At 39.4% G+C, this 24,398-nt stretch overlaps 1 protein-coding gene across 2 annotated transcripts in view; it reads left to right on the forward strand.

The window, feature by feature from the left end:
• The window catches only part of MRE11 (MRE11 homolog, double strand break repair nuclease), a 77,636-nt gene that overhangs the window by 17,512 nt on the left and 35,726 nt on the right, over positions 1–24,398 (forward strand). For both annotated transcript variants that reach the window (XM_005906922.3, XM_070384360.1), the window contains exons 7-13: positions 787–901; positions 6,088–6,273; positions 6,965–7,136; positions 9,791–9,871; positions 13,471–13,597; positions 16,797–16,897; positions 18,544–18,717. In XM_005906922.3, coding sequence (XP_005906984.1) covers positions 787–901; positions 6,088–6,273; positions 6,965–7,136; positions 9,791–9,871; positions 13,471–13,597; positions 16,797–16,897; positions 18,544–18,717 — 956 coding nt within the window. The remainder of the gene's footprint in view (positions 1–786; positions 902–6,087; positions 6,274–6,964; positions 7,137–9,790; positions 9,872–13,470; positions 13,598–16,796; positions 16,898–18,543; positions 18,718–24,398) is intronic.

Raw genomic sequence — 24,398 nt, forward strand, 5'->3', positions numbered from 1 at the left:
AAGACTATGAGCATAGAAAACAGATTTTTATTCTATATTTTCTAGATTTTGAAGGTATGTATGCTTGACGTCAGAGAAGGCAATGGCACCCCACTCCAGTACTCTTGCCTGGAAAATCCCATGGACGGAGGAGCCTGGTGGGCTGCAGTCCGTGGGGTCGCTAAGAGTCAGACATGACTGAGCGACTTCACTTTCACTTTTCACTTTCATGCATTGGAGGAGGGAATGGCAACCCACTCCAGGGTTCTTGCCTGGAGAATCCCAAGGATGGTGGAGCCTGATGGGCTGCCGTCTGTGGGGTCACACAGAGTCGGACACGACTGAAGCGACTTAGTAGTAGTAGTAGTAGTAGTAGTAGTAGTAGTAGTAGTAGTATGCTTGACATGAAAAACATTCTTTGAATGCAACTGCTCAGCAGGTTTCCCCGGTGGCTCAGCAGTGAAGATTCCCCCTGCCAATCCTGGACACTTGTAGGAGACTCAGGTTCAATCCCTGGGTCGGGAAGACCCCCTGGAGAAGGAAATGGCAACCCACTCCAGTACTTGCCTGGGAAATCTCACAAATAGATGGAGCCTGACGGGCTATAGTCCATGGGGTCACAAAGAGTCCGACACGACTGAGCAACTAAACAACAACTGCTCAGCAGCTGTCAGGCATGAACTTGGAACGTTTTCATTTGTGAATAATGATATCAGATTTCAAATATCTCTGATAGGAAAACGAGATACTCAGAGAAGCACATAATTTAGAAGCAAAACTTTTAAAATAATGTAATGTCTATTTCAGGATCTATTCCAGATGAAAGGCTCTATCGAATGTTTGTCAACAAAAAAGTAACAATGTTGAGACCCAAAGAAGATGAGAACTCTTGGTTTAACTTATTTGTGATTCATCAGAACAGGTAAAAGTTTTGTCTCTGAAAATTCTTGAGTCAAATGTTGAGGTTCCCCAAATCTCTGTTTCTAAGCTTACCTATATTTTAGTAAAGTGAAGTATGAAGTGAAGTCGCTCAGTCGTGTCTGACTCTTTGTGACCCCATGGACTGTAGCCTACCAGGCTCCTCAGTCCATGGGATTTTCCAGGCAAGAGTACTGCAGCGGGTTGCCATTTTCTTCTCCAGGGGATCTTCCCGACCCAGGGATCGAACCTGGGTCTCTCGCATTGTAGGCAGACGCTTTACCGTCTGAAATATGGGAAGCCCATATTTTAGTAAAGGGCTCCTTATTCTTTGAAAGCTGTCAATGCAGGATCAGGCAAACTTAGATAGGCTTTGTGTGACTGCATCTTGAAATCATTTTCAATATGTATTCATACTTATTAATACAAATGAGTATTTCTAGCATATGGATAAGGTATACCAAAAACCGTAAAATGAATGCTCCTAAATTCAGAAGGAAGTAGAACATGAGCAGTACATTACCTCATGCCTTTTTCTGACCCTATCTTTTCCCACATACTTTATAGGGGAAGCACTGTCTTCACTTTTTATTTAGTCTGTCTATAGCTTTCTTTATTGTTCAATTACACACTTATTCATGAGTCATCTTTATTTGGTTTTGGTATAACTGGAACCATGCTTTATTTGCAGTTGGCTTATTTTTGTTCAACAGTGTGTTACTTCAAAGTGAAAGTGTCAGTCATTAGTCGTGTCTGACTCTTGCGACCACATGGACTGTAGCCTGCCAGGCTCCTCTGTCCATGGGATTCTCCAGGCAAGAATACTGGAACGGGTAGCCATTCCTTTCACCAGGGAATCTTCCCAACCCAGGGATCAAACCCAGATCTCCTGCATTGCAGGTGGATTCTTTACCACTGAGCCACCAAGGAAGCCCTATGTTACTATAATTCATTTTGCTGCTTAACAGCATAACTCATTTTCACTGATGTATATACATTTCAGCTTTTTCGCCTGTTGATGAGTGTGTTGTTATTTCCAGATTTTTTTTTTTTTTTTTAATCTTTTTGTTAGGAACATTCATTTTTTTTTTTTTTTAAGTATATGTGCTGCTGAAGTGAGCACAGGAATATTCTTATACATTACTCCTGGTACATATATACAGGTGTTTTTCCAGAATATCAAATATAGGTAGATAAGCTTCTTTTTGTTGGTAGTTTTAAGAAATTTAATCTAGTGGCAGGGTGTAAGGTTGATTGAAAGGAAATAGAGATTTGAAGAAACACGATTTATTATGTGATAATTATAGTAAAAAAATGTGAGATGGTAACAGTGGTGGCAGTGAAATGATATATAAGGAACAAAGTTGAAAAGTTATTGAAAAAGAATCTGAAGGGATATGGGGCCTGATTATATAATTTCTTCTTATTATTATTAAATAGTATTATTTATTGAAGAGATGCTTATTGACTGTAGAATACTCTGGTACTTGTCCATCACCACAACTCAGTGAAAGAAAGGTTTTAGGCTGCAGTGTTATTTTGCCTTATGTATATTCTTAAATAAACATGGTAAGTTTCAAAGGAGGAACAGGACAGGGTTTTGATATGTTGGTTTCCATGTAACAGACAGGGAGTTTGTTCCTTCTTTTGCTGAGGGCTTCCCAGTTCTGCTATACTTTCTGCTTTCCCCAAGTAGGAATAAGTCAGAAGGAATGGTCATAAGCCATCCCATACGAGAATGAGAGGTGGAGTGGCAGCATTGGTAAGGGGAATGGGTAATATAATGTTGGTATGGCTGGTTGCTGTTAAAGGTGATGTTAATAATCTTGATCATTTGATTAAGGTGGTGTAGAGCAGGTTTCTCCACTGGAAAGGTCACATCTTCTACTTTATAATAATAAATATTTTGGGAAAAATACATTGAGACTATGTGAATATCCTGTTTCTCCTTAGAATTTGGCCCACAGGCTTTAGCATCCACTGGGGCATCTTGATGGGGAAACAGTGGCTGACTTTATTTTTCTGGGCTCCAAAATCACTGCAGATGGTGATTGCAGCCATGAAATTAAAAGACACTCCTTGGAAGGAAAGTTATGACCAACCTAGATAGCATATTCAAAAGCAGAGACATTACTTTGCCAACCAAGGTCTGTCTAGTCAAGGCTATGGTTTTTCCAGTGGTCATGTATGATGTGAGAGTTCGACTGTGAAGAAAGCTGAGTGCCAAAGAATTGATGCTTTTGAACTGTGGTGTTGGAGAAGACTCTTGAGAGTCCCTTGGACTGCAAGGAGATCCAAACAGTCCATCCTAAAGGAGATCAGTCCTGGGTGTTCATTGGAAGGACTGATGTGGAAGCTGAAACTCCAGTACTTTGGCTACCTGATGTGAAGAGCTGACTCATTGGAAAAGACCCTGACGCTGGGAAAGATTGAGGGCAGGAGGAGAAGGGGACGACAGAGGATGAGATGGCTGGATGGCGTCACCGACTCAATGGACATGGATTTGGGTGGACTCCAGGAGTTGGTGATGAACAGGGAGGCCTGGTGTGCTGTGGTTCATGGCGTTGCAAAGAGTCGGACACAACTGAGTGACTGAACTGAACTGAAGGTGCAACTTGTTTCCAGTAATTAATGCTGTGGTGTCGTTTGTAACTTTTTAAATTTCCCTTATTCTTTCTATAGTTATTGACTGAAAGTCTTCTGTTAGGAAAATTTGTCATTCTCATTTATTTACTTATTCATTCCATTCATTTATGTATCTTATTATAGACTCAAGATATTTATTCTTTGAGGTACAATCCAGTATTATCAGTTTTTGTTGTTGCTTACTTTGTTTCAACTCTGACCGTTGAGAGCTTTTTTACATCGGCTTCTGTGCTCTTTCAGCAAGCCCTCTTCCTTTTTGTTTTTTGAGCTATGTCATTAACCTTCCAGTCCTACAAGATGCTCCAGGCTTCTCTTGTATTTTTCTCTCAAGCCCAGGAATCAACTACTTCGCCAAGGAGCCCTAATTGCTTTCATCAGAGAGTGGTATTTAGAAACCCAGATATGGCCACTAAGTGTGCTTAGTGCTACTGCAGGTCTCCATAGCCCTCATGACTAGAGTTAAAGGAATATATGTATATTTACTAATTCATGCATACATGTCTGTATGTATATATGTGTTTGAGCAAGCTCCTGGATATGGTGAAGGACAGGGAAGCCTAGCGTGCTGCAGTCCATGGGGTCGCAAAGAGTCAGACACGACTGAGCGACTGAACAACAAATATATGTGTTTAAAAAAAAAAAAAACCCTAGCGCAAGTTCATACTGATTCGAATCCATCCCTACAGGGTTCATTTTTGTCTTCTCCCTTATTTGAGGCTTCTTTCTGTAATAGAAACCTGGATTGTATCATCTTTATGTTTACTTATTTTTTAATCTTAATTCACATATAATTTTAAAATTGAGAAAATTTACCAGCCAGGATTCAGTGTTTATATATTATTTTAGTCCATAGCCTTACTATATCTAGTAAAAAACACCACTTTCTAAAGTTCCTTAGGTCAGTTCCTTTTCTCCTACCCTTCATTGTGGTTATAATAGGTTTTTATTATAATGCTGTTAGGATCATTTTTCACCTTCAGCATTGTTACATACTTATTGTTTTCAGGGTAAGTATGTTTTCAGGGCCTTGTAAAAGAACAACTGATTTTCTCATGTTGAGCAAGAATTTTTGAGCCTTTTATATTTTACTTTATTTCCTATTTGTTTCTATATGTTGATCAGTTTTCTTTTTCTTGCAGCAAAAGAAGGTAAACCCTAAACAGATTTTGTCATGCAAAATATTTCCACAAGGATGTTCTAATCAGCTTCTATGTCATAAGTCAGAATCAACCCACCAGCGTAATTCTCCCTTTTCCAGTGCTCCAGGAAGGCACACATACCTCATGTTTATTTGAGTTATTCTGCTCTCTTCAGTCATTGTGATAGCATTATACATTTTTTACATAAAAGTTTGTTTTTACATAAACATTCCTAGATACATGAGCTTCTTTCACTTCTTGCTCTTCCGTGCATCGTTCTGTTCAGCTACACTGGTCCCCTTGCTGCTCTTGAACTCACTGGACACATTCCCATGTCAGCGCCTTTGCCATCAGTTTCCTCCCTCTGCCTAGGTCTCGGGCATTCCTGGTCCCTCATCTCAATGCTCTGCTACTTGTCTCCTGTTAGAGAGGCCTTTCTGGACCACCCTGTGCATAGTAGCCTCCCTTTTACATGTAACTTTCCTCTTTATTTTTTCTTTATTTTTCTATAGCACCTATCACTATCTGACAAAACTTTATATAAAAAACAAAGATTTATATATGTATATGTGTGTATGTATGCATATGCATGAGCATGTTGTGTTATTGCTAGTTCCCCATTTGAGCAAGGACTTTGTTCATATCTGTCTTCAGGATCTAGAAGAGACCTGGGAAACCTGACACATAGACACTCAGTAAATGTTTGTTGAGTGAATGAATGTCGGCTTGCCTCAAGTGAATGCTGGTTGAAGTAGTTGAACACTTGTACTTAAATTCTCAGTGATATAAATCAGTATTGTAGAAAATTTTTTTCTTATCTTCCTCTCTTTGGGTTTTCAAATATCTTTTAATAATAGCAGCTAATCTAGGTTTAAAATAAGGGTTTGGAAATCACATTCATACAATATTTAATATTGAAAACTCTCCTCTCTTATATAAAACTGACATTCTCATTATTTTAATCAGTAAAAGAAACATGTTAAAAGTGATGGGACATATTCAGAGATTTGACTTTATTTTTTAAAGCTTAGGTTAAATTCACTGTCATCTTCTGTTTTCTGTTTGGTATACACTCAGACCAGTTTATAGGTTTTTTACTCTTTCTGGAGCGCATGCTTTTCTGGCTTTCCCACAGGGAGAGTTATTCCTCTCTACCTTTTGTGACTTGCCTTTGTGTAGAATTGACTGCTTTCTCTTTTGAGGCTTTTACTTGTCTGTGTCCTGCAAGCTTGTAAACCCTTTAAGATTAGGAATTAGATACTATCTTTGTATCCCCAACCCCTTGAATACTTTCTGGCTTACAGAAGGGATAATAAATCTTTAGTGACTGGAGAAAGACTTATTATGAAGTTTTTTTTATATCTATGGACATTTATAATACTTGTTTTTAAAAATCTTGGCATAGGAGTAAACACGGAAGTACCAACTTCATTCCAGAGCAGTTTTTGGATGACTTCATCGATCTTGTTATCTGGGGCCATGAACATGAGTGTAAAATAGCTCCAACCAAAAATGAACAACAGCTCTTCTACGTGTCACAGCCTGGAAGTTCAGTGGTCACTTCTCTTTCCCCAGGAGAAGCTGTAAAGAAGTGAGTAATGATTATATTTTCCAAATCAGTTCTTAAAAATATTTGCTATAATAATCTGGTCATCTCATAGGCCAAAAGTATTGATGGTGCTGTTACTTATATGATAAATTTATTTATAAAAACTGATCATTCCATATACTGTTACTATTTTCCCAGATTTTAAGCTGTTTTCAGCAGGAGAAGACCCCAGTGGTATTAATGATTTTGCTGTTCATTAGGCCAATTCAAGGCTAACATTTTTTATTAATTAAATTTTAAGTAGAATGCTATAGGAAAGTTGATGGATGAGTAGATTTTATTCTGGGGAAGAAGAATGTTTATATTTTTTCCTGTGATATAACATTAAGATCAAATTACTAAAAGTCTTGGTGGTCCAGTGGTTAAAAATCTGCCTTGTAATGTGCAAGACACAGGTTCGATCCGTGATCAGGGAACTAAGATCCCACATGCCACAAAGCAACTAAGCCCAGGCACCACAACTACTAAGCGTTGTATGCCACAACTAGAAAGTCCACAGCCAAATAAATAAATATAAAAAAAAAACAAAAACAGATCAAATTACTAAACATTTTTTAAGGAGGGGAGGTTGTAAGGATTTTGTAGACATTAACAAATATGATCGTTTTGATGTGCACATCTTCCTGAGGAAATTTACAATGTGACTAGGCTTTCATTTCCCTCCTCATTTCAGACACATTGGTTTGCTGCGTATTAAAGGAAGGAAGATGAATATGCAGAAAATTCCTCTCCGCACAGTGAGGCAGTTTTTCATGGAAGATGTTGTTCTGGCTGATCATCCAGACATTTTTAACCCAGATAATCCTAAAGTAACACAAGTCATACAGAACTTCTGCTTGGAGAAGGTAATTCTTCTAGATAAAGGTCAATGAAATCTATTTTAGTTGAGAGGTTATTTACATTGAATTAAATACTTCAGTAGACTAGAGGGAAGACATTACATTTGCTATATTCTCATGAAACCTTTAAGGAACCACTGTTCAGTAAATGAGTTTAGGCGTAAGGTTTTTTTTTTAAGTCTTTGAGATGGAAGAATGTTACATATAGAGGAAACTTTAAGCCCCCCTCCCAGATCCTTTCCTCCTTCTCAGAGACGTATGTATAATCACTTTTCTCTTTTTATCCTGATTTGATAATTTGTTCATTTTATTAATGAAAGCAGTAACTTTGGGGAATCACAGGATACTATGGTAGATGAGGAGAACCTTAGCCTAGTAATCTCCCTCACACATCCTTTCACCCTGAAATCTACCTCCAGATAAAATCTTGAAATATGTCTGCTAGGGCTTCCCTGGTTGCTCAACTGGTAAAGAATCCTCCTGCAATGCAGGAGATCCTCGTTCAATCCTGGGTCGGGAAGATCCCCTGGAGAAGGGATAGGCTACCCACTCCAGTATTGTTGGGTTTCCCTGGTGGCTTAGATGGTAAATAGTCTGCTTACAATGCAGCAGACCTCGGTTCAATCCCTGGGTTGGGAAAATCCCCTGGGGGAGGGCATGGCAACCCACTCCAGTATTCTTGCCTGGAGAATGCCATGGACTGAGGCGTCTGGTGGGCTACAGTCCCTGGGGTCGCAGTGAGTCAAACATGATTGAGCGATTAAGCACAGCACAGGGACCATGTCACTTCAGTGTAAGTCCCATACCTCCTCCCATACAGATCACCATCCCTAAACCTCTGTAGAGTTTCTTGAGCCACTTTGAAATTGGGTGAATGCATTTGATAATATGGAACTTGACATCTTAATACAGTAAGTCTCCTACACGTGAACCTTTAAGTTGCAAACTTTGAAAGATGCGGACATGCGTTTGCATGTCCCATCACTTAAATTAGTTCACATGTCTGGTGTACATTGTCACATGCATGCATCCTCTGCAAATGGCTGTACTCTGGTGTACTGTACTGCACTGCACTGTACAGAGGGCTTCCCTGATGGCTCAGCAATAAAGTGTCTGCCTGCAGTGCAGGAGACATGGGTTTGATCACTGGGTTGGGAAGGTCCCCTGGAGAAGGAAATGGCAAGCCACTCCAGTATTCTTGCCTGGAGACTCCCAGGCAAGAGGAGCATGGTGGGCTATGGTCCATGGGGTCGTAAGAGTCCAACATGACTTAGTGACTAAACCACCACAACCACTGTATAGAGTATAGTAATACAGTATCTTTATTTCAAGCTGAAGAATGTCTGGAAGGAAGCGTAAAAGCAGCAGTGATGTAGTTGGTACTGTTGTACTTTTCAAAGTACTACATTTAAGATTTAAAATATTTTCTTTATTTTTTGTGTTTGTTTTTATGTATTATTTGTATGAAAAGTATTATAAACCTATTTGTGCATGTGTGCCAAATTGCTTCAGTTGTGTCTGACTCTTTGCAACCCTTTGGACTGTAACCCACCAGGCTCCTCTGTCCATGGGATTCTCCAGGCAAGATTACTGGAGTGGGTTGCCATGCCCTCCTCCAGGGAATCTTCCTGACCCAGGGATCAAACTTGCATCTCTGTGTCTCCTGCATTGGCAGATGTGATCTTTACCACTAGCACCCCCTGGGAAACCTATTACAGAATAGGATTATGTAGCCGATTGTGTTAGTTGAGTACCTAGGATAACTGTTAGACTTACAAACAAATTAGACTTACAGATTTGCTGTTGGAACAGAAGTCATTCATATGTAACATTAATTGCTAACACTTACTCAGTTCTTAACTCTGTGTATGCTCTTCTGCTTTGCATTTTATTCTCACAAAAAGCATGATGATAATGCTTTCATTGCTTGTATATTCCTGACACTGTTGACAGCATTTTGCATTTAATCCACTTAGCAATGCTATAGAACAGTAGAGTCTACCATCCACATTTTATAGAAGGAGGAGCTGAACCTTAAAGTGAGACAAACATGATAACCAGTAAACTGTGGAAACGCCCACTGGAGCTGAACCTTAAAGTAACTCACCCAATGTGTCAACTTTACTAGCAGCATGTAACTCAAATAACTGAAAGGTTTAGGTTTGCTGGTTTCAAGATGACCAGATTCAGAAACTTAGATTAAGATAGCAGGTCCTTCTGTCTCTGTTTCCATGTTTAGTCCTGTGCCACCCAGTCCTGTGGTTTTTATCTCAAGCTTCACTGTATGTAAGGAAGTCTGTCATGCAGTGGCCCACAGACTTACATTGCCTTTACAGCTAAAAGAATCATTTTTTTCCCAGTGGTTCCAGATAAACCCCTTAAACATTGAGTTTCCCTGGACTGAGGTCATGTACTCGTCCCTGAACCCGATCTCTCAGGCGAGGGAGATGGAGCATGAGTGAGTGGATTGTCCCAGCCTACTCAGGGAGCTCAGGGTCTCTCAGCCTTGGCACAGCTGACAGTTTAGACTGGGAAATGCTTTGTTGTGGGAGCTTGTTCTGTGCACAGTGGGATTTTTACAAGTCCTCTCTGACCTCTACCACTAGATGCCAGCCAGAAATACCTCTTCCCCCTAGTCATGACAATATCTTTATTTTGAGGTTGAAGAAATGCTTGAAAATGCAGAACGGGAACGTCTGGGAAATTCTCAACAGCCAGAGAAGCCTCTTATACGACTGCGAGTAAGTCCTGTTTAGATGAATTAAGCTTTATTGATTTTCAAAGGAGAGTTTTGTACAGTTTACATGAAATTTTTTTTTTTTTTGGTAAAATAGCAAAGAGAGTACGTATAGTAAAAAGAGCTATCATCATTGGTGAAGAAAATAATAAAGCAGCCAGTATTTGATTTAATCATAGTTTCATTCCTTTCTATAAACTTTTTATTTTATATTGGGTTATGCTGCTGCTAAGTCGCTTCAGTCGTGTCAGACTCTGTGCGACCCCATAGACGGCAGCCCACCAGGCTCCTCTGTCCCTGGGATTCTCTAGGCAAGAATACTGGAGTGGGTTGCCATTTTCTTCTCCAATGCATGAAAGTGAAAAGTGAAAGTGAAGTTGCTCAGTCGTGTCCGACTCTTAGCGACCCCAAGGACTGCAGCCCACCAGGCTCCTCTGTCCATGGGATTTTCCAGGCAAGGGTACTGGAGTGGGTTGCCGTTGCCTTCTCCTATATTGGGGTATAGCTGATTAAAAATGTTGTGACACTTTCAAGTGAACAGTGAAAGGACTCAGCCATACATATATATGTTCTCCCCCAAATCCTCCTCCCATCCAGGCTGCCACATAACATTGGTAAAGTTCCATGTGCTATATATATAGCAGGTCCTTGTTGGCTATCCATTTTAGTTTATTCTGATAGGTTTGATGTTTTTGTTTTCTTGCTTCCCTCATTTCTAAATAGTGTTGTGTTGACTAGGTTGGCCCGAGCTCTCGGACTTCATCGCTTGCGGCTCCCCGCTCTCCCCTCCTTCCAGGCACTCGGACTTCTTGCAGTGCCTCGGACATATCAGACCCGCTCACTTCCTCCAGGTCTGCTCACGTCACCCAAGTAGTCACCTCAGTGGACCCCAGCCTGATTAAGACTGTAACCCCCAGGTCCTCTCTCCAGCACTTTTGATTTCACTTACCCTTCTCTACGTCTTCTTTTTTTCCCCACAACACATCCACCTGAACTACAACATCCAATTTATTTGTTTATTTATTTTGGTTATTATTTGTCCTCAGCTACCAAACTATCTGCTCTACGGAAGCATGGAACTTTGTGAATCTTGTTAACTAATGTAGCCAAAGATCCCAGAACAGTCCCTGGCAATTGCAAGTGCTTGATAAATACGTGGCAAGAACTGACATTTCAGAGTTAGAAAATTCTAAGAAGTTGAAGTGTTTCCTGTGCCTCTAAACCTGCTTATCTTTTGCATCATGATATTCACAAATAACAAGACTTCTTTTTTTTTTGCCACCCCTGTGCCTTTCTCTTCTAGCTCCTACCTTTTCTGATTTTCTTCCCCCCAAAATAATACATTGTCTATATTGCTCATATAACAGTCTCTTCCTCAGTCCACTATAATCAAGGCTGTGACACCACCATCTCAGGTGAAAAATGCAACCTTCAACTGTCAAATCCAGTAGATTTTTTTCATCTTAGTGAGTCACTCTTCGGCATTCTCTTGTACAAGTTTTCTTTGTCCCTTCCTATATTTTAGTTAGTCCTGTGTCCAGTCTAGGCATATGATCACCTATAGAATGATGGCTCCCAAATTTTGACCTACCCCTGAGACATCCTTGTTGGAGTCCAAGAGTCCTTCTAAAGCCTTGTGCCCAAGGGATATGGCCCTCAAACTGCAGCAGCACTGGCATCACCTGGGAAAATCTTAAAAATACAGAATCTCAGGCTCCATATTAAACCCACTGAATTGCATTTTAACAGGATCCCCCCAAAATTTATATGCACATGAAAATTTGAGAAGCCCTGGGCCATACAGGATGAAGGTAAAGAAGACAGTCTAGAGTCAGACTGTCTGGTTTGATTCCAGCTCTGTCACTAGCTATGTGACCTTGAGCCACTGGGTCTCTTGTCCCTGGGTATGTGCTTTCTAGATCTGAGTGAATTCTCTCCATCTCATTGTCATTGCTGTAGCTGAGCCCGGATGCTCTCTTAGCAGTCTCTTCCTTTGTGTCCTTAATCTCCTCTGTACATACTTCTTACAGCACTGTTCAGGTTCTGCTTGCAGCTGCTTCTTTACATGGTTTGTCTTCCTAGCCAGCTTCTTAGTTTCTTTCCAACCAGGATGCTGTTTTATTTATGTTATATCTGGCCCTTGGCAGAGTACTTAGACATTGTGGACACTTCAGTAAAGTTTGCTTAGTGAATAATATTGTAACATTTAGAAGCAGAAAATTACAAATAAAACTAGACTGGAGTTCAGTTGTTAAAAATGTGTTTTGGGGAGACCCCCTAGCTTGAGCATTTGGCATTTTCTGGTTTAGAACGTGGCAGCTGTAGAGATGGTTTGTCTGGGTAATAGAAACTTAGCTGCTTTAAGAGAACCACACAGATCTCTTTATCAGTGCAGAAGCACCATGTTTCTCATCTATGTCTGCCTGATACTGTTAAAACTAATCAGACTTAAATTGGAAATAGGCGTTCCTTTTCCCAAACACATTACTAATTCATTAATGATAAAAAGAAGAAATATCTTCCTGTAGGTAGTATTCCAAAATATTGGCTAGATGACCCTCATTGATTCACTAATTCAATGAACAGATGTTTACTGAGTTATTGAGTGCCTTCTTTTCTGCATGTGAGAGTGTGGGGTGGGCAGTGAAGATAAAATAGACAAGGCTTACAGGAGGTGGAGGTGTGAGAAGAGATAAAATAAACAAATAGCAAATATGTGAACAGAATCTTAGCTAGTGCTAAGTGTGACAGAGAGTGTAAGTGGGGTGGAGGTTAGGTGTAGTCTGGAGAGGCTGGTGATGTAGTACAAAGCTTGTTCCCAGAGCATCCTTTGAGAACAGCTGGTTTAGGAAAATGATTATATCTGTTTTTCTTTGTAAGGGGCTTGGTGCCATAAGAGATGTCTTTAGAAAAAGCCTGCCTTGAGAATCATTGTTAGTTCTAAATAGAAATCGTGAGCCCTCTTGTACCTGCAGTTTCGTATCTGCAGATATGGAGGGCTGATTGAACTGTGCCACTTTATACAAGGGACTTCAGCATCTGCAGACTTTGGTGTTCCCAGCCAGGGGTCCTGGAATCAATCCCCCTGAAATACCAAGAGATGACTGTCATGTGTTTTGAAGGTGATCATTTCTCAAAGCTCACAGACTTGCTTCTTTTCCTCCATGAATTTTCCCAGTGTTTATTATTGTCTGATGTGAAAGCTTATCCTTACGTGATAAACCAATTAATAAATACATCTAGTGCCAGCCAGCATTCTATTTGGATATCTGTTTTAAAAGTTTAAGAAAACTTGTTTAGAAATATCACATCCTTTTCAGATGATATTCCTGGTTCCTAGAGTGTTTTTACCATGGGGAGATACAGTGATTCTGACATTGTGGGAATTCTTGCTGTACCTTGATTCCATCAAACAATGTTTTGCAGAAGCATAAACCTTTGAAGCTTTATTTTTTCATAGAATAAATTATGTAACATCATCATGATCTTTAAAATGAATTGTAGAATATTAACATACAGTACTAACTTAAAAGTCTTACCCATAAATACTGAAATTGTTGCTCTGTTGTTTGCTAGCCTTTGTAACTTGTTCTGTATTTCCAGGTGGACTATAGTGGAGGCTTTGAACCATTCAGTGTTCTTCGCTTTAGCCAGAAATTTGTGGATCGGGTAGCTAATCCAAAAGATGTTATCCACTTTTTCAGGCACAGAGAACAAAAGGAAAACACGGGTAAGCTGGTTATCTGTTTTTTTAAAGATATTTTTAGCACCTTTCTTTTTAAGGTATTTTTTTGGCTATGCAAGGTCTTTGTTTCTTTGCAGTTTTTCCTCTAGTTTTGGCAAGCAGGGACAACTCTGTAGTTGGGGTATGGGAACTTCTCATTGCTGTGCCTTCTCTGTTGTGGAGCTCGGGGCCCTAGGGCACTTGCATTTCAGTAGTTTTGGCAAGTGGGCTCAGTAGTTGCAGTCCCGGGCTCTAGAACACAGGCTCAATAGTTGTGGTGCACAAACTTAGTTACTCTAAGGCATGTGGGATCTTCGCGGATCAGAGATCAAACCCATGTCTTCTGCATTGGCAGGCAGATTCTTTACCACTGAGCCACCTGTGGTAAATTTGATCCCAGGTTCAGGAAGATTCCCTGGAGAAGGAAATGGTAACCCACTACAGTATTCTTGCCTGGAAAATCCCATGGACAGAGGAGCCTGGCAGAGGAGTCAGTGGACTCACAAAGAGTCAGACACGACTTAGTGACTAAACACTCACGCATGCAGGCAAAAATTAGATAGCAATCGCTTATAAACCTGCGGGTATCAGTAAAGAAATGATAGCTTTCATAGTTTTTTTTTAAACATGCTGCTGATTAACAACACATACTTTATATATTTAGTGTTTACATATCTATTATTACTATATATTCTTAATGTTTAGAGAATATACTCTTAAATTTTACAGCTAAATATTTCAACTTCACGGCATATATGATTTAAGATTCCGGACTTAAGAGATGTCCCAGAATATTAAAAAGATATATACTTAAGGGCTAATTAAGTTTTGTGAAAACTAATTGCCTTTATTTTAGCATTTATCAAAAACAGGTAACCTGACTGAAATAGTGCTTCTTCATAAGAAATATTGACCTTTTTTAAATACAATGGCTCTTCTCCTTAGAACTATTGAGTCAGAATTAATATGTCCCTTGTTTACATATATACCACATTGGTTTTTATTAACCCTGATTTAATGAGCTTCTATTTTCATAGTTAAATTGTGATCAAAATAGTGTGTACTGTTAATTCAGCCTGAAATAGTCATTTGGATATTTAAATGGAGCTCATAGAATACTGTTTTAGGGGAAAACAATCCATATCAGAGAAAGGTTTTTATGCTATTAATTTTACCTAGTTATTGATGATGATTTACTTTAATCATTCATCCTTATCAATTCCTTGGAGTTTTATTGGTATAGCATTTGTGAGAATATGGAATTTAGAACTGGTTCCTTATTTTATTTGTTTCATCCATAGTGAGTCTTGTTCTGATGATCCCTTTTTTGCTTAAACATTAATTGCTTAATGGAAACAATGACCCTTTCATGTATCATTTTGAAAGCATGAAATTGTTTGTTGTTTTGGCCAGCTCTGCTACTTCAACCACTTGTGTGAAATCATGCAAATCGCTTAATCTCTCTGATCTTTAGTTTTCTTGTCATCAAAATTAGGATAATAACTGTACCTGCCTCAGAGTACTGTTGTGAGGATTAGAAGATATAATGTATGTAAATGGTCTTAACATAGTGTCTGGCGTAGTGAAATGTAGTAATCATATTTATGAAATAATATTAATTCTCCCCGGAGAAGGCGATGGCACCCCACTCCAGTACTCTTGCCTGGAAAATCTCATGGACGGAGGAGCCTGGTAGGCTGCAGTCCATGGGGTCGCACTTTCACTTTCCACTTTCATGCATTGGAGAAGGAAATGGCAACCCACTCCAGTGTTCTTGCCTAGAGAATTCCAGGGATGGGCAAGCCTGGTGGGCTGCCGTCTATGGGGTCGCACAGAGTCTGACACGACTGAAGCGACTCAGCAGCAGCAGCATTAATTCTCCCATCTTGAAATTCAAAAAAGATTTCTATTTACTTGTCCTCACTGCTTTGCAAGAGGCATGCTGAACTTTGTGCCTCTTTATCCTGTAAGCCATGGCATAAGCTTTTCCCTCTGCCTAAGATATTTTGTCTTTCTCTTTTTTTGCTTAGTGAGTCTTACTCATTCTGCAAGTCTTGAGTCAAATGATAGTAGTGTTTGCTATCTGCACATTATTTTGAGTCTTCTTGGGGAAGAAATAGTTCATTTCTTCTTGGTGTGTCATATTTTTATTCTCAGCTCTGTTGTAGCACTTACCACCTTTTATTGTAATCATTAGCTATTATGGGCTGTCTCCTATCATTTTATTATTGTATTTTCCACACCATGTTGCACACCTGCTGGACAGTTAATATTCATTTTCCCTGACAAAAGTTATGAACAGAGCATATTACCAGACATTATGCTTTTTGACTTCTTACCCAGTACTCTTTTTATTCTGTACCTACTTTTTTTTGAGACAACCATCCTGCGTAAGAATGCAGTAAATCTGCTTTACTACACACGCTTCCTATTTGTCTCTCAGAATATTAAACATATATGTACTATGGGCTCAGATTTAATTAATAATTTTTGCTGTTTCATCAAGGATATTCTTTAGTGAAACTGGCTGTTTGCTTTGTCTTGTTTTGAACTGTGAATACAAGGTGATGACTATTAGTAGAGCTCAGAACCACTGCCTTCACTCATCCCAAGGCACTGGCAGTTTTACCCAGTGCTGCTTTTGTATCATCAGTGTAAGTGGCAATACCGTGGAAAAGGTTAATAATGTCTTAGTATTACTATTGAGCCCCCTGAAGCAGTATGGGGAACTCCCAGAGATCTGTGGAGCTCTCTTGAAGATGGAGCCAAGAGACATGTCACTTGGAGATCAGGAAAAGAAGTAGAGACTTGGGGGGAAAGACTCTTGAAACTAGCAAAAATGCCATATTTTTGTCTCAAAATTTATTACGTTGAGCAAGCTGACAGTTGATAAAGTTTGGGCATACCTCCTCTACTGACAGGAATGTGCAATGAATTTGGGTACTTTAATATTAAGGTGTCTGTGTGCGGTTAGTCGTGTCTATGGACTGTAGTCCGCCACAGATTACAGTCTGTCCGTGGGATTTTCCAGGCAAAAATAGGGAGTGGGTTGCCATTTCCTTCTCCAGGGGATCTTCCTGACCCAGAGATTGGACCAACGTCTCCTGCAGTGGCAGGTGGATTCCTTACCACTGAGCCACCAGGAAGGCCCCAACATTGAAATAGAAACTGTTATTTTTTCTCTTCATGGATGTCTTTTTTCTAGGAGAAGAGATCAACTTTGGCAAGTTCATCTCAAAACCCTCAGAAGGAACAACACTAAGGGTTGAAGACCTTGTAAAACAGTATTTTCAAACTGCGGAGAAGGTAATTTCTTAATTACAGTTCTCCATTTGAATTAGTGGTGATCTTATAATAACAGATTTCAATTTAGGATATGTATAATTGACAATTTAAACAAAATGAATCCTCAGAATGTTTTCATGAAGTAAGTAGGGTGATAATCAGTTACACTCATTTATAGTTATTATATATCAAGAAAAATAACTGCTTAATTAATGTTAGTTATTAACACCACAATTATTGTGTATTATTGTTGTTATCCTTTCTTTTTACCTCTGCTACATAAGTTTGAATCTGGGATTTAATTTTCTTGCATCAGGATGTAATTTCAGAATTGCTTTATTATATAGCCACAGGATGGTGATGCTACTCTTATCATCATGAGTATATGCCATTTTGAGATCCTCTGGTTATGTTATCTTCCTGTTGCTGCCGAAATAAATTTAGTGGTTTAAAACAATGTAAACCTAGTGGTTTAGAACAATGCAAATTTATTATTTTAACAATCCTTTAGGTCAGAAATTCACTCTTCTCCCTGGACTAAAATTGAGGTATTAGCAGGGCTGTGTTCCCTTTTAGAAGCTGTAGAGTAGAATTCATTTTCTCAACTTCTCCAGCTTCTGGCTGTTCCTACCTTACTTGGCTCAAGGCCCCTTCTTCCATCTTCAAAGCAAGCAACATTGTATCTGCCTTGCTGTCTTTCCCCAGATACATCTCTCTGACTCCCTTCTGTGCCTCACTTCTGCTATGAAGGATGCTTGTTATTATACTGAGCCCACCCGGATAGTCCCTGCTCATCTCCATTTTGTATCCAGCTGATTGCTGCTAAGTTGCTTCAGTTGTGTCCGACTTGTGTCCGACTCTGCGACCCCATAGATGGCAGCCCACTAGGCTCCCCCGTCCCTGGGATTCTCCAGGCAAGAACACTGGAGTGGGTTGCCATTTCCTTCTCCAATGCATGAGAGTGAAAAGTGAAAGTGAAGTTGCTCAGTCGTGTCCAACTCTTCACGACCCCATGGACTGCAGCCTACCAGGCTCCTCCGTCCATGGGATTTTCCAGGCAAGAGTACTGGAGTGGGGTGCCATCGCCTTCTCCGATCCAGCTGATTAGCAATCTTAATTCCAGTTGTAACCTTAATTCTCCTTTGCCATGTAACATATTCATGGGTCACAAAGGTTAGGATGTGGACATCTTTAAGGGGGCCACTATTCTGCCCTGGAGAGGGAAATGGCAGCCCTCGCCAGTATTCTTTCCTGGGAAATCCCATGGACAGGGGAGTCTGATGGGCTACAGTCCATGGGGTCACAAAGAGTCAGACACAACTGAATGACTAAAGAGCAAACAATTCTGCCTTCCACGCTGGTCAACCTAATCTGATCATCAGCTCCCATTTCTGCACTCTGTGTCCCAGACACTCAGGCCTCTCTGTTTTCATAGGTCCTGGACTCTACTCCTGTTTCTTTACACTTTGCTGTTGTTGGCCTGTAATATTTCTAGGCTTAATTACTGTCCTTTGTTTTCTTTTGCTTTGCTTCATTTTTCCTCCAGTAACTAGATAACTTTTTTGTCTTTTTCCTTGATTCTGTAATTTTCCTTACTTGTATAGAATTGTTTTGTAGGGAAAATACTGTTTTCTGCATCAGAAAATACTGTTTTCTGTCTCTTACAGAACGTACAGCTCTCACTTCTAACAGAAAGGGGAATGGGTGAAGCAGTACAAGAATTTGTGGACAAGGAAGAAAAAGATGCCATAGAGGAATTAGTGAAATATCAGTTGGAAAAAACACAGCGATTTCTTAAAGAACGTCATATTGATGCCCTAGAAGATAAAATCGATGAAGAGGTGAATAATTTGGGGTGAAAAATCTATTTAGATAGTCTCTCCTTAAGAGTAGCTCTGCATTCCTTTCTGGTAAATCACTACTTCTCTGATTTGCTCAGTTTCCTCATCTTTAAAATTGAGATCACAAAATGAGGATTAAATTATAAAATGTCTAATAAGTGTCTAGAATATGGTCTCAAAAATGATTGATACCTAGTGAATGTTAAGTGCTTTAAAATGAACCTCATAGGGTGAAAATGTCTACTTCAATTTTTTAGTAAGTTTTGATTAAGATTTTGAATTTCACTTAGAAAATGCAGTTCCTGTAAGCATAAAAGCAGAGTAAAAACTTTTTAAATTTGACTACATAAAATTTTTGAATGTTTGCATGTCAGATTGTCAAAAAAACACATGGTACTGACATGGAAAACATACTTGTATGTGGGCAGAATAAGAGGTTAATATTCTTAATATAATGTTAAAGGGCTCTTATGAATCTTAAGATTACTAAACATTTCAATAAAATAATGAACAGAGGACCTGAATAGGTGGTTCACAAAAGAAATACAAATGGCTAATAAGCATATGAAAATGGTATTTAACCTATGATAATCAAAGAAACTCAAATTAATTTTTTATTTGTCAAAGTAGCAATGATTTGTTAAAGATATTTAGTACCCTGCTGGTAGAGTATTGAGTTTGAACAGCTGCACTATAAAGCATTTTGGCAGTGTATGTCAAGAGGCTTAAGATTTTCCCTTTAATTCAGCCCTAGGAAATTTTCTTAAGACAATAATGAGATAGAGATTTGAATGGGATGTAATTTATCTCAGTGTTACCTGTAGGGGAGATGTCAGAAATGTTTTGGTAAAATGTTGGCACATAGATACTATAGAATACTATGTGTTTGTGCTAAGTTACTTCAATTGTGTCCGACTCTTTGCAACCCTGTGGACTAGGACCCTCCAGGCTCCTCTGTCCATGGGATTCTCCAGGCAAGAATACTGGAGTGGGTTACCGTGCCCACTTCCAGGGGATCTTCCCTATCCAGGAATTGAGCCCATGTCTCTTGAGTCTCCTGCATTGGCAGGTGGGTTCTTTACCGTTGGTGCCACCTGGGAAGCCCATAGAATACTATGCAGCTATTAAAAATTATATTTTAAGAACATGGAAAAGTATTTTCAGTGTTAAGTGGGAAAAGAATTCCAAAGAAGTAAAACTATACACGTGATCACAATTATTTGTATTTTCTATGTGAGTATGTCTATGTGTGTATGCGAAAAAGTGGAAGAAAATATTCCAGATGTTATCAGTGGTTATTTCAGGTAGTAGGATTATAAGGGATCATTTCCTGTGTTTTCCAAATTCCCTCTAGGCAGAAGAACGAAGTATTATTTTTAAAACTCATTCCACTTGACTTTTATTTTTGTGCTTTTAATTATTTAAGATAATTCTTTTAAAGCCTAATGATGTCAGCTAGTATACAACCAGTAATATTAAATGCCAGGTACTTTTACAGGGAAGGCAGATAATTTACACTTTAAAACCCCTTACTCTGTGATTCTGGATGTGTTAGGTTCATAAATTTTTAGCATGGGTAGATTTCTCAGTTAAGTGTCATAAATATAATATGACCATCCCCCGCTAAATGTAAAATGCAAAACTACAAAACTCCCAGGAGATAACGTAGGAGAACCTAGATGACCTTGTGTATGGTAATGACTTAGATTCAGCAACAAAACCATGATTTATTAAAGGAGTAATTGATAATCTAGACTGCATTAAAATTTAAAACTTTTCTTTTACAAAAGACTAAAAAAATGAGAAGACAAGCCACAGACTGGGAGAAAATACTTGCAAAAGAAACAACATCTGATGAGGGATTATTATCTAAAATATGAAAAAATTTCTTAAAATTCAACAATAAGAAAATTTTTAAAATCCAATTAAAAAATGGACCAGGGACCTTAACAGAACAAGATAGACTATTGCCAAGTGAGCATATGAAAAGATGCTCCACACCTCATGTCATTAGGGAAACGAGGCTACTACACACTTATCGGAATGGCCAAACTCTTGAACACCAACAGCACCAAATGCTGGTGAGGATGTAGTGCAATAGGAACTCTTATATTGCTAGTGGGAATGCAGAATGATATAGTCACTTTGGAAGACAGTCGGGCAGTTTCTTAGAAAAGTAAACACACTCTTCCCATGCTCTTCAGCAGTCATACTCCTTGGTATTTACCCAACAGAGGTGAAAACTTAAGTCCAAACAAAACCCTGCATATGGTATTTATAGCAGTTTTATTCAGAACTGCCAAAATTTGGAAGCAACCAAAATGTACTTCAGTAGGGAAATGAATAAGTGAACTGTGAAACTATCTAGATAAGGAAATGTTATTCTGTACTAAAATGAAATGACCTATCAAGCATTTAAAAGACATGGAGAAACCTTAAATGCATATTACCAAGTGAATGAAGCCAATCTGAAAAAGTAACTTGATGTACTGCACATGATTCCTTACTGTGTAACATTCTGGAAAAGGTAAAACTATGGACTTGGTAAAAAGATGTGGTTGTGGGGGTGGGGTGAAAGGATGAATAGATAGATTCACAGAGGTTTTTTAGAACAGAGAAACCACACTGTATCAAACTAAAGTGGTGGATTATACATGTATACATTATACATTTGTCCAGCCTCATAGAATGCACAGCACCAAGAGTGAGCATTGGCAAGTGAACATATGTGAACTTTAAGGTAAATTCTGGTAAATTTAAGGTACAAGTGGTAAATACCAATTGGTATTTACCAACTTTAAGGTAAATTTACCCTAAAGTGAACTTTAAGGTAAATTCTGGAGTTTGGGTGATACAGAGTATGGAGTGTGGAGTGTCAGCTGAACAGTTTTGGTGGGGGATGTTGATATTAATAGGGGAGGCTGTGCATATGTGGGACAGGGTATATGGGAAATCTAGGTAACTTCATTTTAATTTTGTTGTGAACCCAAGCTACTCTAAAAAAAATAAATAAAATAAGCTCCCCTCCTCATACTCTACCCTCCAGAAGGACCATCTACACCTGGAGTGACATCATGACTTTTGACAGAGAGAGAGAGAGAGAAAGAGAGAGAATGTGTGTGTGTGTGTGTGTGTGTGTGTGTGTGTAGCATGGGGGCTAAGCGTATGGACTGCAGACTGGACGACCTTACTTGCTGTGGAACTGTCAGTGGGCTGTTTTAATATCTCTGCTTCATCTATGAAATAGGGATAATAGAACTACCATCAAAACTGTGAGGATTAAAAGAACACATGTAAGTCCTAGGTACACTGGCACATAATGCCTGCTCCGTATTTTTTCCCTGATTCTCATTTCTCGTCTGTGAATGACCCAGTGCTTTTGGTATATCATATGCTACCTGGAGTACTATTACATGCTATGCTATCTTTTAAAAAACAATGATTTTTCCTATATTTCCCCCCTTTTACTGAATCATAACATACATGCTGCTATTTCTTTTAACAAAACTCTGGAGCTTAGATCTTATTTCCTTTTAGCTCTTTCTCTGCTTCTTTGTTCATTTTTCACAGCAGAATTTTTTTCTATATTTGCTGCTCGGAATCTTTGCCTTCATTTTTCTCTTAAACCTGTTCCTTCTGGGGTTTTGACCCCATATTTCTAGTGAATTTACTCTGGTCAAAGTACCAGTGAACTCCGGTGCTAAATTCACTGTCCATTCTCCATCTTAAATCTCACTTGACCACTTCTTAAATTCTTTTTTCCATTGGCTTTTAGGGCTCCACACTCTTCTGGTTGTCTTCCCACCTCATTATCTGTGCCTCTCAGTCTCTATTGATTCCTCTTACCTCTCTAACCCTCTTATGTTGGAGTCTCCAGAACTCAGTCCTTTGACCCCTTCTTTATCTACACATTCCTTTTGTATTCTCATCCAACTTCTTGGCTTTAAATACCAACATCAGTTTGATGATGACTTTTCAAAAGTCTAGCTCAGAACTCTTCTGTCAGCTCAAGTCTTCTGTAGCCAAGAGCCTGCTGGATGTTTCCACTCAGGTGTTCAGGAGACCTCCTCAGCTTCCAGCATTCCTCATCTGAGCCACTAATCCTTAGCCCCTAGTGGAAGCACCATTCTTTAATTTGCTCAGGCGATCAACCTTGAAATCATCCTTGATTCCTCTCTTCCTGTCACCTGTATCCTGCCTGGAAATCCTTTAACTCTACCTTCAGAATCTGTACAGATGTGACTGTTTCTCACCACCTCCATCACTATCAGTGGTCTAAGGCATGGCTGTTTCTCACCTTAGTTACTCCTGTTGCCTCCAAACTGGTCTCGCTGTTCTGCCTGTGTTTCTTGTCCTCCACCCTCTTTTCTGTCCTCAGTTCCACTATTGGTGGTCCTAAAGTAATTCAGATGAAGTCACTCCTGCCAGAGAAGAAAAAGCCCTTACAGTTGTTCCCAAGGCCTTACTGGATCTGGTTTTTGTAACTTCTTCAGCCACTTGTCTGCTCAAGCCCAGCATCCCCCTTGCTGTTTTAAACATATAGTGTTTCTGCCCCGGTGCCTTTGCATGTATTCTTTCTTTTGATTGGAATGATTTCCCCCAGGTACTTGTGAAGTGCATTCCCTACCTTTTAAAATCCTTGCCACTTTATCACTTTATTACCTTCTCAGTCAGGTCTTTGATGATCTCCTGTAGCCTCTCCTTGGCACTCTCTCTCCCTCTTCCTGCATTATTTCTCTGGGAGCATGTAACACCTTTTGCAAAAATTTCACAGGTTCACGTACTTGAAAGGACTCTGAAGACTCCACTGAGCATACTCCAGGTTTTTACTTAAAGGCAGCTGGTATAGAGTATAGGCAGGCATTAGAGATCTGGGAAATGCCAGGCACCCACTCCTCCTCTCCTTGTATGCACATTGCAAACCCAGGACTGGACACATAGCAAGATATGTGCAGAAGTTGACAGGGTTTTTTTTTTTTTAATGCCACTCTAGTCACATAAGCCATGCTAACTGCTCATCCAGGTAGGAAACCATAGTAAATTGGCGCTGGGAATGCCAGAGGCTCCTCAGAGGTAAGTAAGAACAGTTTTCCCAGTCTAGCTGATCCCAACTAGACTTGATCCCATACACCTTCTAAAATACAATATAGCTTATTTGTTTCTGATTTTCAAACACAGACAACATGCACACGGTGATTATAAGCTCCTTAAGGGCAGACTTTCTGACTCTTGTTGATTGTTGTATTCTCCACCCCTACAGTAGTACCTGGTACTTAGTGGCTTGGCTCAGTAAATATGTGCTGAGTAAATTATTAAATAAATGGAGCGTATCTCCAGCAACATAACTAAATTGTAAGAGCTTTGTGAGCAGCAACTGGTAACAAAGGAAGCTCTGTATCTGTGGCACCAGGACCAGGGTTTGCAATCATTAAACTTTCAGTGGTTGACTGTTAACAAAACGGATCTTCAAGGGCCCACCCATTTGGGACACTATTTTAGAGGAGCCTAAGGATAATTTGTGTAGTGTAATAACTCAAACCTGTTTTCGAGAGGTTTTTGTTCTTAGCTATTTTATTGAAGTATAACACCCATAGGACATTGCAGGTTCTTCCTCTGTAGTCTGACTGGCTGTTTGGCAGCAGGTAATATAATTTTGCTTATGGCCAATTTTTCTTAGAGTA

Source organism: Bos mutus, chromosome 15 (assembly GCF_027580195.1).
Source record: "Bos mutus isolate GX-2022 chromosome 15, NWIPB_WYAK_1.1, whole genome shotgun sequence".
Classification (NCBI taxonomy): Eukaryota; Metazoa; Chordata; class Mammalia; order Artiodactyla; family Bovidae; genus Bos; species Bos mutus.